This window comes from Acipenser ruthenus, chromosome 5, assembly GCF_902713425.1.
Source record: "Acipenser ruthenus chromosome 5, fAciRut3.2 maternal haplotype, whole genome shotgun sequence".
In the NCBI taxonomy this organism is placed as follows: domain Eukaryota; kingdom Metazoa; phylum Chordata; class Actinopteri; order Acipenseriformes; family Acipenseridae; genus Acipenser; species Acipenser ruthenus.
This window is the reverse complement of record NC_081193.1, coordinates 76,013,461-76,032,513: the sequence shown is the minus strand read 5'-3', so window position 1 is coordinate 76,032,513 and position 19,053 is coordinate 76,013,461. Positions and strand designations below refer to the sequence as shown.

Sequence of the window (19,053 nt, the reverse complement as noted above, 5' to 3'; positions counted from 1 at the left end):
TATAAGCCAGATGTATACTGTCCATTTTGATTTAAGTTAGTGAGGGGTGCAGTGCTAAATTGTGCACAATTACAAACCACCTCCACATTAATAGAATAGGTGTGTTTCCTATTCCTATACAGATGCTCAGAATGAGCTGGAGTGGTTAACGACCCATGCTCCCAACACGTTGAGGAAACCAGAAATGTCATAGAAATTTGTTTTGCTTGTAAGTACACACTGCTTTTAGGGAAAAATAGGTATTAAGCTTTCAAAAGTTCTTAACACATTAATGCAATTGTAAATGTCACAATTGCCATTATAATATTTGAGAACCCTCATTTGCACTATCTCCGCCCCCTTTTTGCGAATTTATGCAGGAATGCCCATAATTACATATTCATCTACTCTTCAACTGCAAACAGAAACTACTGAACATTTCACCCAAGACTTCCGACCGGTTTGCGACTATTGCAGCACTTTAGTACACCTACCCTACAATGATCTGAACGTTGAAACTCAATATTAGTCCTGCAAACCTAGACTAGCATGTAGCATGCTGACAAGTGACTCAGTGCTGAAGTCACTGTGTCCAGGAGAAGCTGGGTCCCAGCTCTGCCAGAGGGGAGCGATTGACTCTCCATGTTTCCTTTGTGTGTTCCTCACTGATGTTTTTGTTTCATTCCAGGGGTTTTTATCTGTCGTATAGAAAGTCTGTGTATTCTGTTGTCTGTGTTATCGACTGAAATGTCAGGCCCCATCAAGCAGCATGTGTCTATGACAGCTTTCTGTTACAACATCACCTCTATTTCTATAGACCTGAGGGATTGGGACAGAGGCAGCGTGGCCTAGTGCTTAGAGCTGATGGACTGGGAGTGAGGCAGTGTGGTCTAGTGGTTAGAGCTGAGGGACTGGGAGGGAGGCAGTGTGGTCTAGAGGTTAGTGCTGAGGGACTGGGGGGAGGCAGTGTGGTCTAGTGCTGGGGGGAGGCAGTGTGGTCTAGTGCTTAGAGCTGAGGGACTGGGGGGAGGCAGTGTGGTTTAGTAGTTAGAGTTAAGGGATTTGGAAGGAGGCAGTGTGGTCTAGTGGTTAGAGCTGAGGGACTGGGGGGGAGGCAGTGTGATCTAGTGCTTAGAGCTGAGAGACTGGCAGAGAGGCAGTGTAGTCTGTGATCTAACTCGTATCCATAAGGTATGTTCTTTGTTCACAATTGTATTATTACCTCATGCTGGTTGTCCGTTTGTTTTTGCACTTCATCTCTTCTGGGCCCTCACTTGTGTCAGGCAGGAATTTGGGTAGACAGACAGCTGATTAGCTGAAGATTGGCAGCTCCTGATTCTCTCTCTTTGGAGATCAGCTCACACAGGTTAGACAGCATGTTCTCTCTTAATGTCAAAGGACATTGTCTTACACATCCAACAACTGAACTATCTACCGAATAACTGTACTTGTAGTGTTCTCTATTCTATACTAAACTGTGCTGAATTAGCTGGCTCAGATCCTCAGTCCATTTGTCATCTCTCAGATCCCCATTACTGAGTTCTCTATTCTATACTGTATTGAATGTGTTGGCTCTCAGAACCCAAGTACAATAGTCACTTGCTATTAAAGACAGCGTTATGCTGTACATTTGCCTATGTTGGACACACCGTATATCCCCCAATAATATCCAATTGTGCGTGGCGCTAAATCACTGTGAATTGCATGATCAAAGAGACACACTGAAAAAAAACGGCAGTTATACTTGACACCAAATACAGGATGTGAATAAACGGGAGAACAGATACAAGTAGCCTACTAAAATTAAGTGCACGATTAAAAGAGGTCATATAAACTACAGAGTTTAAACAAACTGTGATCGATCGATTGGAAAAGGGAAAGAAGCTTTCAGAAATACTGATGGACGCCACTGGTACGAAATGCAAGATGTGGACTAGAAGAAAGTCTGACTCATACCGACAGAAAACAAAAGTAGTGGGTAGACTTTATGTTTTACTTGCAGCCATGCGTACATTGTAAAATGTTCTATGTAAATTTAAAAATGATTTATTTCTGTAAAGTGTGTGCAGTAGAAGTAAGGTACTGTATAGTATCATAATGTGTCAGTGCAGTACCATGATCTATTTTGTGTTAATTTTGTACTAAGTAGGTCATGGTAAAAAAAAGAAAATGCACTAAAATCTAATACAAAACATGCACAGGGGCAGGGAGTAACCCGTCACAAAACCATTTAGGGTTTCCTTGCTGGTATGTTTAACTCAATGCAACTCAAGCAATCCCCAGATTAAACTTTCTTTTTGCATAACAGTAAAATATAACATTTTCAAACTATAACATTTCAGACTGGAAAACTCATGCAATAGAGAACAATATTTATTAAAGCTAGCTTACATAGCAAATACAACATTATACAAGTGCCTTGCAAAAGTATTCAGACCCCTGACCAATTCTCTCATATTACTGAATTACAAATGGTACATTGAAATTTCATTCTGTTTGATATTTTATTTTAAAACACTGAAACTCAATATCAATTATTGTAAGGTGACATTGGTTTTATGTTGGGAAATATTTTTAAGAAAAATAAAAAACTGAAATATCTTGCTTGCATAAGTATTCAACCCCTGTGCTGTGGAAGCTCCCAGTTTACACCGATGAAAGAAATTGCCCCAACGAGGACACAATTACCTTAACATTGGCCTCCACCTGTGAACTATTAAAGTTGCTGTCACATTTTCTGGATACAAACCCCACTGTTGAAGGATCATTGGTCAGGCTGTGAATCTGAAGGAAAATGAAGACCAAAGAGCATTCTACAGAAGTTAGAGATAAAGTAATACAAATGCATAGATTAGGGAAAGGGTACAAAATAATATCCAAGTGTTGGATATCCCAGTGAGCACAGTTGGATCAATAATCAGGAAGTGGAAGCTGCATCACACCACCCAGGCACTGCCAAGAAAAGGCCGTCCCTCAAAACTCAGCGCTCAAACAAGAAGGAGACTTGTGAGAGAAGCCACAGAGAGGCCAACAATCACTTTGAAGGAGCTACAGAGTTCAGTGGCTGGGAGTGGAGTAATGGTGCACCAGTCAACCATATCAAGAGCTCTGCATAACACTGGCCTGTATGGGAGGGTGGCAAGAAAGAAGCCGTTACTCAAAAAGTACCATCTGAAAGCATGTCTGGAGTTTGCCAGAAAGCATGAGAGTGACCCAGCTGCGATGTGGGAAAAGGTTTTGTGGTCAGATGAAACCAAGATAGAGCTTTTTGGCCAAAACTCAAAGCGCTATGTGTGGGGCAAACCTAACACTGCCCATGCCTCAAGACACACCATCCCTACAGTGAAGTATGGTGGTGGCAGCATCATGCTGTGGGGATGCTTCTCATCAGCAGGGATTGGGCATCTTGTTAAAATTGAAGGAAGAATGGATGGAGCAAAATACAGGGAAATACTAAAAGAGAACCTGCTTCAGTCTGCTAAAAAACTGAAGCTTGGGAGGAAATTCACCTTTCAGCAGGACAATGATCCCAAGCACAAGGCCAAAAGCAACATTGGAGTGGCTCAAGAACAAAAAGGTGAATGTCCTACAGTGGCCCAGTCAAAGTCCTGATCTCTATCCCATTGAGAATCTGTGGCACTATTTGAAAATTGCGGTCCACAAGCATCGTCCAACCAACCTGAACAACCTGGAGCAAATCTGCCAAGAAGAATGGGCCAAAATCACTCCGACACTGTGTGCAAAGCTGGTACATACTTACCCCAAATGACTTAAAGCTGTTATTGCAGCGAAAGGTAGCTCTACCAAATATTAATGTGTGGGGGTTGAATACTTATGCAAGCAAGATATTTCAGTTTTTTTTTTCTTAAAAATATTTCCCAACATAAAACCAATGTCACCTTACAATAATTGATTTTGAGTTTCAGTGTTTTAAAATAAAATATCAAACAGAACGAAATTTCAATGTACCATTTGTAATTCAGTAATATGAGAGAATTGGTCAGGGGTCTGAATACTTTTGCAAGGCACTGTATTTTCATTGCATCTTTTGCTTTTGGCCTCACTCTTTGAGGTACCCCTGCTCATAATTTAGTTTGCTGATAGTGGAGAGGCTGACTGTAGGGAAGCCACGGGCAGGGGGGCAGGTTAGCTGCCCTCCCCCTAGGACAAGGCCAAAAAACAGGTGGAGGCTGGGGAGATGACCTCTGACGTACAGCAGTTAACAAATGGATTGAGGTAATATATAAAGCCCTTTCTAGCTGATCATTGGACGTGTTGTTTATTGAATGATGAATGAGATACTAACTATTTGACGAATGTTCTGGTGATGAGGGTGTCTAATATGCTTGATGTTTATTATTTTAATCTATCTTAAAAATGAGTTCCCTGCCTGAACCACCACTTTGTTAAATTACTAAACTGTTCACAATACTATGCACTCCAGTTTTACCCAATAGTTTACGAAATAAATATCTGAAATTACTGCAGTGACCGTTAATGTTTTTCTTTCTTTTTCTTTTAATTAAAATAACATTTAAACAATCTCATTTTAAACCATCATTTCAATAGAAAAAGGTTTAAAAAAACATAGAAACTACAGCATATTATTACATAATGATCTACTGTATTATGCTATTTTAGTCATTTTAAGGCACACACAGTGCCTGAGGCATAGTTTACACTGTGCAGCCAGATCAGAGTGCAGCCCAAAAGGACCCCTACAAGGTTTGTGAGGTTCCCAGAAGGGAGCAGGGCCCCTCCCAATTTGCCTGCAATAATACCTACCTCCAAACAACCTTACATTTATTTTTTAACATAATTAAATAATTGCATCATCAAAATAAGACATACAGACGTGCTCAAATTTGTTGTTACCCCTCCACAAAAAAGGTTTGATGGGTGCCTTCTCCAGACTGCAAGTTTCAGCTCTTTCCATAGATGTTCGATAGGATTCAGATCAGGACTCATAGAAAGCCACTTCAGAATAGTCCAATGTTTTGTTCTTATCCATTCTTGGGTGCTTTTAGCTGTGTGTTTTGGGTCATTATCCTGTTGGAGGACCCATGACCTGCGACTGAGACAGAGCTTTCTGACACTGGGCAGTACGTTTCGCTCCAGAATGCCTTGATAGTCTTGAGATTTCATTGTGCCCTGCACAGATTCAAGGCACCCTGTGCCAGGCGCAGCAAAGCAGCCCCAAAACATAACCGAGCCTCCTCCATGTTTCACTGTAGGTATGGTGTTCTTTTCTTTGAAAGCTTCATTTTTTCATCTGTGAACATAGAGCTGATGTGACTTGCCAAAAAGCTCCAGTTTTGACTTATCTGTCCAAAGGACATTCTCCCAGAAGGATTGTGGCTTGTCAATATGCATTTTAGAAAATTCCAGTCTGGCTTTTTTATGTTTTTCTGTCAAAAGTGGAGTCCTCCTGGGTCTTCTTCCATGGAGCCCACTTTCGCTCAAAAAGCGACGGATGGTGCGATCAGAAACTGACGTACCTTCACCTTGGAGTTCAGCTTGTATCTCTTTGGCAGTTATCCTTGGTTCTTTTTCTACCATTCGCACTATCCTTCTGTTCAATCTGGGGTCGATTTTCCTCTTGCGGCCGCGCCCAGGGAGGTTGGCTACAGTTCCATGGACCTTAAACTTCTTAATAATATGTGCAACTGTTGTCACAGGAACATCAAGCTGCTTGGAGATGGTCTTGTAGCCTTTACCTTTACCATGCTTGTCTATTATTTTCTTTCTGATCTCCTCAGACAACTCTCTCCTTTGCTTTCTCTGATCCATGTTCAGTGTGGTGCACACAATGATACCAAACAGCACAGTGACTACTTTTCTCCATTTAAATAGGCTGAATGACTGATTACAAGATTGGAGACATGTGTGATACTAATTAAAGAAACTAATTCGTTTGAAATATCACTATAATCCAATTATTTATTATCTTTTCTAAGGGGTACCAACAAATGTGTCCAGGCCATTTTAGAATATCTTTGTAGAATAAGCAATAATTCATCTCTTTTCACAGCTTCTTTGCTTTATTCTATGACATACCAAAGGCATGCAAGTATACATGATAAAATAGCTTTTAATTTCATCACTTTTCAGGAGGAATGAAGCATTATTTCAATGAGCTGTAAGGGTACCAACAATTTTGAGCATGTCTGTATTTGACACCTTACACTCGGGTTTACAATGGTGTAGTTCTGTGCTCAAGCGCATTGCTTTATAATTGATTAATTCTAAGCATTATGACAATTACATTCTAAGGGTGTGCAAATTGGTTGTACAACTAGTCCTGAAATATCTCAGCTTGTATAATATCATTATTTAGTGACTTTCTGGCAGTTTGCGATTTGAATCCACAGAGTAGCACAGTAGGGATAGTAATGATACATTTCCCCAAGCTCAAGATGTCTTTACTTATTCTAGCACCAATTCTAACACCAATTATAGAACATGTTAGGAGATGTAATACAAATGTATCTAATAAACATGGCCCCGAGTGGCTTATCTTGTAAAGGCACAACAGCTTCAGAATCACGTAATCAAAAGGTGCATAACACTGGGGAAGGGGTTCATTCTATTACTTAATAAAAAAAATAAAATTAAAAAAACATGTCTAGCCTTGGAGCAGCACCCTTTGCTAAATCATATTGGATAACTACCTAATAAACACCACCATTTCCAACATATTCTGAATGTCTCCTCCCCCCGTCAATTAACCGATTTACCTTTGCAATTCCATCACCCAGTCCGCCCCCTCGTCCCTGTCCCCCATCCCCCGTCCCCTGGAAAGATTAGTGATTGGTGTTATTACATAAATTCTTTACATTTTATTAGAACCGGAGGAGGAGGCAAGAGGGAATACAGAAACAGGTTCTTTAATTAGCACGTCTCCGCAGCAGAAGAAGCAGCCGAGATCATTTCTGCTCTGCTTTGCACAGCTGCCCTGCGGCCCCTCTCACACTCACACAGAGACAGCTCTGTCATTCCCTACCCAAGCTATATGCATATGACTCATTACACACCTACCCACGCACTCACACATCATTGATATACATCTGGTTACATATGAACTGCTTTTACAGAGCACCAGGCTATGCCACTTTGGAAAAATAGTTAATCCTTTGGAAGCAGGTTCTATCCACCAGAGCGACACATTAATGGGGCAGAATACCTACAAAGACAAATACATGGGTCCCTGAATGGCTCACCTGGTGAAGGCTCAACCATGTCTCTTTAGTGTATGCATCATGCTTTTAGTATTCCAATTAAAATGTATATAATGTTGCAAGAAAAAAAAAAATCAGTATTGAGCATGTGCAACTACATATGAAACTTGTTTTCCATGCTTTGACTGTCATGAAAAGTAGGGAGTACTTTAAATAAAACTCTGCCAGCTGCATTTAAGGATTGCCACCACTTCCTGCTATTAACATCGTTAAAAACAATTGATACATTTGTCTCCCATATCACTTTACATTTAATATACCTTCAAATGCTCCCAGAGGTACTGACTTGACATTGTAGGCAAATTGAAGATGGGATGCAATGCAATACAGTATGTGTTGATACATTGAGTGTGAATGCAGACACACGCACACACTCAAACATCTGTGATACTTCCCAGTGTTTTCACATGATGTGAATTTGTCTATTAATTGTGCTGTGTTAAACGAACTGTTAATTTCCCTGAGGAAGGCGGTGCTGCTAAACTACCCGAACAGCAGGTGCCCTAGTCGCGCAGGAATTAAGTGCTGACCTGGATTTCAATTGCTTGAGGAGATTCATATCTGTAGTAGTACATCTCCCCAAGCTTGGCATCCCTTTAGTAGTTTCCAGCGCAATCTAAAATGTATTTTAAAGTTACACTTTTAACATACAAGGTCATCAGGATTCTTCTGTCTCTTCAGCCTTCGAATCTGGGTTTGTTCTGTAAGCTTAGGACCTGGAGGTGTATGCAAGGTAATAGGGCTTCTAGTTGCTATGCTCCTAGACTCGGGAATACTCTGCTGTAGCGTATTAGGAATTCTGACTTTGACGGTTTTTAAAAGAAAATGACATGTATTTTTATTCCTCGTGATATTTCTCAATTTCAAAGGTATTGTTTAAAATGTGTCATTTGTACATTGTTGAACAGCGGGGTTAGGTAAAGGTCCTCGTTTAACGTTTAATTATGTGTAAAAAAAATAATGAGTTTGACCTGGCAACAGGTTAACCCGGGAGTGGGCTTTTATAAGCTACTTCTAAAACACTCGTTCTAAAACAAGGGGGGAGGTCTGTGGGTGTGTGGGGTGTGAGTAGCTCTTCAGAGGGAATAAGTTACAAAAACAGAATTAATAGAAATTGTTTTTATACAACATTATAGCACTGGTGAAAAAAAACCCCAAAAACTACCGCACAGCATACTGGTCCAAATATAAATTGTATACATGTTTGGATTATGCCATGTATTTAGACCGATCTCACTTTACATGTTAAACCTTATTATGTTGTTACCATCATCAATGTTTTCAAAATCAGATTGCTGAAAAAACATTCTCAGATCAGGCATTGCTGTTCCCTGCCGCAATTTTAACCCTGAAGAACGGGCCCCCAGCAAGAATCAGTGTATAGAGACCTCTCAGCATTTTATCACTGCGAGACACTATAAAAATCTCTCTGCAGTGGCATTGAAAAGGTTAAAGAGATAGCAAGCTAAATCCTGGTACACAATGCAAAGCCATTTTTTTCAATACCCCCACCCTCCCTTTTTCTCTGGCTACAGGGCCATTCCAACAACCAGCGTCTCACGACTCAAAGCTAGTTTTTTTTTTTATGACAGAAAAACAAAAGAAGCCATCATGTGAGATGAGATCAGAGCCAGCACGCTTCACAAACAGTTTCACGTTCTGACATCATGTTTCCTCATGGTTCTTGGTTGCAAGAAATCTGGGTGTCATTTTTAATTCTCAGATTTTCTTTTGATGCTTATGCTGTGCGTGCTCCACTGTGACACTGTGAGTCTGCTTTGTATTATCAGATAATGCCAATGCTCTTATTTACTAATGGTGAGATTCTAAGAATTTACTGTATTTTTGCTGGTTCTCCATGTACTACTTCCAACAGGCTTCATTAAGTTCAAAAGGTTGCAGCACATCCCTTATAAAAGTTTACCATAGTACTTTTCCCGTGGTTATACTATGCATTTACCATAGATTACCTATGCTTTACCACACTTTCAAATGCTTTATTATACTTTGCTCCGCTTTAAGGGATGTTTTGACCTTTACCAAGTTATTAGTTTTTAAAATGCCTTGATCCTGATTATTAACAATCTGATCTACTGTTTTGTTCCTGGTCGGATAAGGAGGCCTTTGCATATGTGTTTGTCTGCTGCCCTGGTGTGGTGCAGAGCCTTTAGCCAGTATTCACAGAGGCCATAGAACTATTTGTAAAGCACTCTGAGATGCTTGAATGTGAAAAGCAGAAGAATTAATTATATAGTATTGTATTGTAATGTATTGTATTGACAAGATGAATTATATAAATATAATTTAGCACATTTTCTGTGTAGCCTTTAGTTTTTTTTTTGTATAAAGATCTGTTATTCCAAAAATATTTCGAACAAACCCTTTTTTTCAACAAATCCTACATCTATCTATAGAAACCTGCTGGTATGTATATGGGTCTTAAAGAGGATTTAGCTCATTCACAGCTAGATTTGTTTCACTCACAGAAAGAGATCCAAACATGCACTAATGATGGCGTTGTTGCTACAGTAAATGTACATTTTATTTGAACAAAGAGACAATTTGTAAGCCACCTGCTGGCAAAACAACTCTGACTTATGTTATGCTAAAATAAATATATTATTAGCAGCTTTGAGTTCCTAGAAAAAGAGATACTGTAAATGCCTGTTTTAAATTCTTCTAAATGTTTCATGCTTCTATAAACACTTCAGCCTATGCTTTTGGTACTTTCAGCATTCACATGTGTGCCTGTGTAGTGTAATTGTCCCTGTGTCTCAGGGGTCTAGCAGATAGCCAACATAATAGAAAGGTGTGAGTGTGCATGTGTGTGTGTGCGGGGGGGTTTGGGGAGAGAAGCTTGTGATGAAATTCCTGTGGCAGACCTAATACAGCTCGTTGTATGTTTTCAGCACATTTCTCAAAAAGCTTGCAATCACTCTTTTTTTCCTTACCACACAAACATCCACACTTTTTGACCTGATATGTTCTCAGGTAATTTAGTGTCATTTTTTTACAGCTTTCTCGGTTTAATTCCTGTCCCTGTTTCAGATGTTCTGTGAGAGAGAGAGAGAGGAGAGAAGGGAAGAGGAAGGGGGGTCATGGAGACATGGAGTGATTGAGGGAGAACGAGGAGTTAATTAGCAGGTTGTTCCTGAGAAGCCTTTTGATTCCTTTCCTCTTTTAGAAGAGTGCCTCTTGTATTTCCTGTCACCCACATCCACATCTGCCTTCAACATATTCTTAGGAGTTGAAGGAAAAAAAGGAGATGTCAAGACACTCTACTGCCATTTATAAGACGAAAATAAACTGTTTGGTGTTTTTTCTAAAGTGACTGTAGTGTTTAGAACAGTATTTAAATAAAGACAGTTAGACTTACACTAATGCAATACAACTTGGTGACACGTGCAATGATAACCATGTATAATAAGTATGCGTTACCTTGTACACACCTGACATGGATTAGGAACCAAACCTAGGACATTAACAGACTAGGTTTGCTTCTTCTGCAGTGAGTGTTTCCATACTTGCGTGTCCTGTGCAGGCACTGCAGTGTTGCTCTGTGTTGACGTGTCTGGATGTGTCAGCGCTGTTGATAAGGTCCCTTAGCGGAGTGCAGACAGGCATCAGGAAGTCTGCTGATGAATGGTACGACGGAGCGGTGCTGGCGACTTTGGGATCGGTTGTTCAGGCCGCTGATAAATGAAGTGACTGGATCAGGGGGCAGAGAGATTGCGGAGAATGTGTAATCAGGCCACCGCTGCCTTCTGGTCTTATAAAGTTCTCAAGTGCAGTGAGTTTACAGCGTACCTCTGCCTGGAAAGGGATAGAGATTGTGAGCTGTTTCTAGAAGGGATTTATTTTACAATTATATCATGGCCAACTGCATGTATAAAAAACTTTATAAAACAGATTCTTAGAATGCTGCATGCTGATTGGTCCATCAGTGCTCCAAGCCATTACAATATCCAGCATGGTGTCACAATTAGGAACTACTTAGGAACAAAGGCAAATCGCTGCACATGTGCTAACCACATATAACTGCACCACCAGAATCAAAGAAAACAAACTGTCAAAATACATGCTGTCATGGAAGATACTGAAGACATCAAGGTGTCTTGTCACATCTTCCAGTTTATGTTAATTTTCACTATGAACCAGTTTGCTATTTTAAACAAGATGCTGTTTTGGTATTGTATTTGTAGTACATACATACAAGTAATTTTCTGTAACTTCAGTCGGATCCAGTTGTCACATATTCAGTTTTATTTTCCCCCTTTTAGTTGGTATCAGCCGTTGTTTTATGAAACTGACTCTTCATTCATTTTTAACTGGATATTTTTTATATTTTTCGACAGTATTTACATTACTACATGCAATGTCTTACCCATCTGACTCTCGCCTTTCTTCACTGTCTCTCTTCTCCTCTACTACGGTGCACACACTCTCTTTACAGGTACAAAAATGTAACACTTATGTCCTAAAAAAATAAAAGAAATGAAATTAATACCACAAAACAAACAAATTGGACTGTTAAATGCTTAAACGACTGGCTTTCGAAAAAAAAAAAAATACAATTTGACTTTAAATGAATTACTTAATAATGAATAATCTTCATCCCAACAAAGAACCTTAAACTCTTGCGCCGTTTGGTATATGCTAGCACCAATGGGAATGAAATACCTAGCAACAATGTTATCTAGAATATGCAGTAGGTACCTCACAGATATACAACTAAGCAATGTTTTTTTGATAGTCATTTAAAGTCAGTAAAATGAACTGAAACACATCTAAGCAAGGTTTTTATAGTTATTTAAAGTCTTAATTAATATATATATATATATATATATATATATATATATATATATATATATATATATATATATATATATATATATATATATATATGTATATATGTATATATATATATATATATATATATATATATATTACTGAAAAAAAAGAACATGTTTTACTTATTATTTTTAGTTCATATGGACTATTTTCTGTTGTGGAAGGTTATACTGTACCTCAAAATGTTAATACATTTTTAGAAACTATATAGATTTCTCCTTTCTTTTTTTATAAAACGTTTATAAATCTATTTTATAAAAGCAATAAGGCTCTTGAGGGTTATCGTGAATATTGTCACTTCTTGGTTGTTTGCAGGTACTCGCCTGCACCTCATGCTTAACAACACACCAAGAAGTGACAATATCCAGCACAACCCATGCCCTCTCATGCATTATTGCTTAAGAGCCCAGCTTCTACTCTTAAATATAAGGGTTTTTTTATACGAGAGTTTGGTTCCTAGTACCGTTTATTGTCATCTGGCTATGATCGTGAGGATTCTTTTTATGAATGATGAATTGTGTCTCTCATCCTTGTAGATGAGTATGTGGATAGCAAAGTTACATGAGATGATAATGCACTGATTTTAGATGATATCATAGAAAAATAATGTCTTAGAGTATGATAGAAATGATAAAGTGTGTCTGTATGGATGTCTGTGGAGTTGGAAAGTGGAAATATCAGTCTCACTAATACAGTGATAGGAAAGAAGATCTTTATTAACTAGAAAATAATTTGAGCAAAGCGAGGCAATTTGCTGCAGGGGTCCCTGCATCATCTCTCGATCGTTTTTCTCCATGTGTAATTCTCAATGTAAGAGCTTCATGTCCCATTAAAATTCAAATTATCCCATTATTCACTGATAATATTTTATTGAAATCGAATGAGCAGCGCACTCTAGCTCCCAGCGCCAGTGTAATTGCTAATTCTTAAATGAGACACAGTGTGTAGCCCTGGCTACTTTAACAATATGAGGCTGAGATACATACGATCTACAACTATGGCCAAAAGCGTTGCAATATGTTACCGCAACATTATTCAGCAGGTTTCATTTGACTTTATGAAGCAAACTTTTGGCCATAGCTGTAGTGATATATACATTAATGTTGATGTCTATATTTTGAATTGTTGCTGAGAGATGAAAATGGAAATTACTTGTTTACAAATCCTCTGCTGATAGGGGAGAACCATGACTTAGGAATGGATGTTACTGGAATGTATTTTTTCACATTACTTACACAAGAACATGCAATTTACAGTAGTATTCAATTTCCATGACCCCACAGAATATCATTAATATGTGTGAGTGTGTGGGTGTGAGTAAATTCTGTCATGTAGTTTGTGCAATGTGAAATACAATTCTAAAACACAAGCTATTCACATATTGTAAACCATAAAAAATCGAATATCGGATTCAGGAATTTCTAATAAACATAAAAAATATTGTAATTGGTTAAACAAATACCAATATATATTGTGTACATTTCCATTACTTTTTTATATTGTGTTAAGAATGACCTTTAAAGAGTAAGTAGAAGTTCTGAAAAATACAGCGTTCCACATCCCCACGTGGTGCTACAACTGTTTAAATAACATTCCTGTCATTTTTATTTTCATTGTTAACATCATGATAACTTTTTACACTTACAACTTTAAAGTCTGTTTCAAAGCTCTTTTCAAAATGGCCTCTTTAGTGCACTGATAATGTAAGGATTATTTGCCCACATTGTCAAACAGTTAACATAATAAAGATCCATGATGTGGTATGGAACAGAAAAGCCAGAGCACTTGCAGTGATTTTAGAGGACAGATCTCAAACCCCAGTGCATTTTGAAAAGAGCTTTGAAACAGTTTGAAACAGTTGTAGCAACATGTGGGGACATATAAGGCTATATTTTTTCAGAACCCAGCTACTCTTTAAGACCATGTGAACCCGAGTGATGTAATCATGCAAGCTGCACCAGTGACTGGCAGAGAGGGTTTAAAAGGTTAAAGACGGGAATGCTGTGGGTGTCTTGGCTGTAAACATTGTGTCCTTTGCTCTGGCAGTTTACGATATCTCTGAAAGCCTTGTTTATTTATTGCTCACTGATAATGGAATCCATGTCATCTGGTAACCTTTGTATAAGATATACTGACCACTGTGTAACCAGGAGGTCCCTGGTTCAAATCCTGGCTCAATCACTGACTCATTGTGTGACCCTGAGCAAGTCACTTAACCTCCTTCTGCTCCATCTTTAGGGTGAGGCATTGTTGTAAGTGACTCTGCAGCTGATGCATAGTTCACACACCCCAAATAATTAATAATAATCTCAAATAATGTGTTAAAACAGAAGCTGAGTTGATTACGGGAGAATGATAAAAAAAAAAAGCAGACTCATCCAGAGATGTCTAATGAGAGGTCAGATAGTTAATAGTCATCTGGAACATCAAGTCCTTTTAAATGATTCCCTTAATAATGGATGACACAAGACATGATGTTATTATGTGTAATATATGTAGGTGCTGTAACGCAGGCTTTCTGGAATAGTAGCATTATTGTTATTGTTATATTATTTGCATTATCAATTTGGAAGTCAAACGTTATATGGAAATAAGGCAGTTAATACAGGGACTCAACAGTGGGCAGTATTAATACATCCTCTGTGAAAGGGTAGCGTTGGGGTGAAGGCAGGCCATCACATGGAACAGTGGACACAGGACACAGTAGCTGCAGTTGCTGAGCTGAACTGAGGAACTGTCTCCCCAATCCTCAGTTTTACATGTGGTGAGGCTAAATTGGCAAATGATGAAACAATTTAGCTTGACCACATTCTCACATGCTTTTCTTTTGCCTTCAGTTAGGACAGGCCTCCTATTCAAACGCACATGTTTATAAATGTTTGAAAAATGTCCTGCCCAATTCGAGGGGAACTAGACAATGTATGGATTTAAACCCCAATATGCAATACATTTTATCGTTACCAATATGTACATGTGCATTAAGGTAAATAACAATAAAGGGTTCTCATTTGAAAAACTGATTGTGTTTTCACACAGAGAAAACAACTTTCTGTCTTTCAGTTTAGGACAAGCTCCTGGCACACGATGACATGTACAGAATCTCCCAATAGCCTTATATTTGCTTTGATTTGAAAGCTTTCTCACCAGCAAGAATAGCTGCTCCTCCCTGTCTCGTATGGAGGAAGGTGCTAGTTGTGCGCTATGGCGCTATGGAGTAATGTGCCCCGTATGTCTCTCTGCACAGCTGAACTTCCAGAGCTACATGTCAAAGCAGATCCAGGTGGGGACCCCTCAGAAGGGGGTACTTCTCCAGCACATACTCTCTGACCTGAAGATCCCGCTGAGCTATGAGGTGCGGCTCACCCCCATCACAAACTTTGGCCCTGGGGACACCAGCATGAGAATCATCGAGTACAGCGAGCGTGAGTATTACATCACAGCATAGCACAGAACAGTGAGTATTACATCACAGCATAGCACAGAACAGTGAGTATTACATCACAGCATAGCACAGAACAGTGAGTATTACATCACAGCATAGCACAGAACAGTGAGTATTACATCATAGCATAGCACAGAACAGTGAGTATTACATCATAGCATAGCACAGAACAGTGAGTATTACATCACAGCATAGCACAGAACAGTGAATATTACATCATAGCACAGAACAGTGAGTATTACATCACAGCATAGCACAGAACAGTGAGTATTACATCACAGCATAGCACAGAACAGTGAGTATTACATCACAGCATAGCACAGAACAGTGAGTATTACATCATAGCATAGCACAGAACAGTGAGTATTACATCACAGCATAGCACAGAACAGTGAGTATTACATTATACCACAGTACAGCACAATGAGTATTGTACTACACTGCAGAACAGCCAAATGAGTATTACACTACAGCACAACACAGCAACACAGCGAAGAACATAAGAATGTTTACACACGAGAGGAGGCCATTCAGCCCATCTTGCTCGTTTGGTTGTTAGTAGCTTATTGATCCCAGAATCTCATCAAGCAGCTTCTTGAAGGATCCCAGGGTGTCAGCTTCAACAACATTACAAGGGGGTTGGTTCCAGACCCTCACAATTCTCTGTGTAACAAAGTGCCTCCAGTTTTCTGTTCTGAATGCCCCTTCATCTAATCTCCATTTGTGACCCCTGGTCCTTGTTTCTTTTTTCAGGTCGAAAAAGTCCCTTGGGTCGACATTGTCAATACCTTTTAGAATTTTGAATGGTTGCATCAGATCGCCACGTAGTCTTCTTTGTTCAAGTCTGAATATATTAAATTGTTTAAGCCTGTCTGCGTATGACATGCCTTTTAAATCCAGAATAATTCTGGTCGCTCTTCTTTGCACTCTTTCTAGAGGAGCAATATCCTTTTTGTAACGAGGTGACCAGAACTGAACACAATATTCTAGATGAGGTCTTACTAATACATTGTACAGTTTTAACATTACTTCCCTTGATTTAAATTCAACACTTTTCACTATATATCCGAGCATCTTGTTGGCCTTTTTTATAGCTTCCCCACATTTTTATAGCTTCCTTTTATAGCTTACACTCCAGAAAACCGCAGCACAACACAATGACACCACAGCACAGTGAGTATTACACTACAGCCCAGCACACCACAGTTAGTATTACACTACAGCACAGCACAGAACAGTGAGTATTAAGGCAGGTTTACACTCCATCGTTCGACTGTCGCTAGACTGAAACACTGCCGACAATTATCGCCCAATCAACACACTGTGATCGCCCATTGGTGCACTATAAACACACACAGCGACGCTGTAGTTCCACTTGACCTGTGAAGTATTTGAGCAGTGAGTATTACACAACAGCACAGCACAGTACAGTATTACACTACACTACAGCACAGCACAGTGAGTATTGGACTACAACATAGTACAGCAAGCATTACACTACAACACAACACAGCACAGCGCAGTGAGTATTACACTACAGCACAGCACAATAAATATTACACTATAGCACAGCACAGCACATTGAGTATTACACTATAGCACAGCACAGTAAATATTACACTACAGCACAACACAGCACAGCACAGCACAGTGCAGTGAGTATTACACTATAGCACAGCACAAGTGCGGATTTAAAGTGTATGACCATTTTTGGCAGAATAGCACTGACTCCATGTGTAATATCAGATTGACTGGCCAGTCCAATTCCTGCCATACAGCGTCACCAATACTCCAGTGGGAGGGGGTGATGCTCTTGCTGCTTGTATGCAAAACATACTACGACCTTTTATTTTAACTGACTGCTCTAGGGTCCTGCAGACCTTTGCACATTTTAAAATGAGTCGATTTAAAAAAACAACTGGCAGTAACAGACTTCCCTACTTTTGTTTTCTTTAATTTATAGCCTACAGCTACCCAGGACGTTCAGGTAAGAAGGAATTAGCATCAGTGTCATCATCATTATCATCCTCATTAAATCATTGTCATCTTCCACGTTATCCTCTTCTATACTATCATCACAATTCCCATTGTCTCCAGTAGATCAACCTCATCTTCTTGTTACCAATCTGCACATCGTCCTACCAAATCGGAAAAACGCAGAAATACTGTTGTATCAATCTGGAACTGCCAACAAATAATTTCAATCTTAATGTTGTCAGACACATAAAAAAAATGTTGTTAATTATTCGGGATCTGCATTGTATATAAATTCCTGGTTACTTATTTTGTTAGATTTGGTACTGCTATAAAACTTATGCCACAGAAAATCTGTGAATGTCAAGTAAAAAAGCCAGATAACAAAAGGCTAGAGTTGGGAGGGAAATTATTAGCAGCCCTTAAAATCATTAGATCTGTGTGTGGTGCGGAAAAACAGATCTAAATCCAGAGTGAAAGTGTTTCAGTCCATCACTCAAGGGTTTAATAACATCAGCGATATCATCTATATATTCTGTCATCCTATAGAATCATTTATCATTATCACCAATAGAGTCGTCATCAGCAGGTCCTTGTTCATATTCTGTTCATGCATTATCTGCTACCGGGTTGGCTCCCCATTACTGGTGCACGCTGCATGAACTCAACACGGGTCTGTATCACACCAGGTTTACCCATGCCCGGAGCTTGTTTTCTTACAATCCCCATCCACTGTATAAAATGTTGGTTTGCCTGTTGATGGTTTATCTCTCTCCACTGATTTGGACATAATAAGAACATAAGAAAATGTATGAGCGAGAGAAGGTCATTCGGCCTGTTGGTGCATCCTAGTAGCCGATTGATCTGAAAACTTCACCAAGTCATATCTTAAAGGCCCTTATAAAAGCTTACCACAATATTTTTGTATGGCATTTTTGCAGTTTTACTATGCTTTTCTCATGGTTATAATTAGTGCTGAGGCAAACATGTATTCGGATACAAAAATCAGATGTTCGTATTCGCTAGAAATTACAAAAATACCTTGCACTTATTTACCATATATAACACAGAATCAACACAGCAGATCTTAAGCCTCTATTTAAAAGTTTTAGACAGCAAAAGGTAAACAAACCAGATTATGCGCGCGCATGCATAGTGAGCTCTATGGAAAGCCATCTGGGACAAAAATGCGTTGTGCTGCAGAGCGAGCCAGAATCTCATGGGACAGAAAAAAGGCAAGCACGTCATTCTGAAATACCTCGCTTAAACAGTACCCAACTTCCTGAAAATGTTGTGTAGTGATTTTTATATAGACTGTATATATTATATATATTTTGTTGGGACTTTCTGTAATGTGGAATGTAATAAACGAGAACCAAAACGGTTTAAACAAAACTTTAACTTTAAACACTTCAACTTTATGTAATATTTATTTCAGGAATAAACAAAACAACGTTTAACTTGAACTGCTATTTGGCATCCTTTGTTTTATAGTTAATTCACTGGGGTAAAGTAAGTCGTACACAACTTATTCTTTACTCCTGGGATAGTTTTCTATTTTAATGTGTT

At 39.0% G+C, this 19,053-nt stretch overlaps 1 protein-coding gene across 2 annotated transcripts in view; it reads left to right on the top strand.

Annotated features, from left to right (window-relative positions):
* Window positions 1-19,053, top strand: part of LOC117403078 (MAM domain-containing glycosylphosphatidylinositol anchor protein 1) — a 193,418-nt gene that overhangs the window by 134,541 nt on the left and 39,824 nt on the right. Inside the window, exons 12-13 of one of the 2 annotated variants that reach the window (XM_034004979.3) lie at window positions 15,313-15,490; window positions 17,474-17,497. In XM_034004979.3, the coding sequence (XP_033860870.3) occupies window positions 15,313-15,490; window positions 17,474-17,497 (202 nt within the window). The remainder of the gene's footprint in view (window positions 1-15,312; window positions 15,491-17,473; window positions 17,498-19,053) is intronic. The other variant, XM_034004980.3, reaches the window with a different exon arrangement.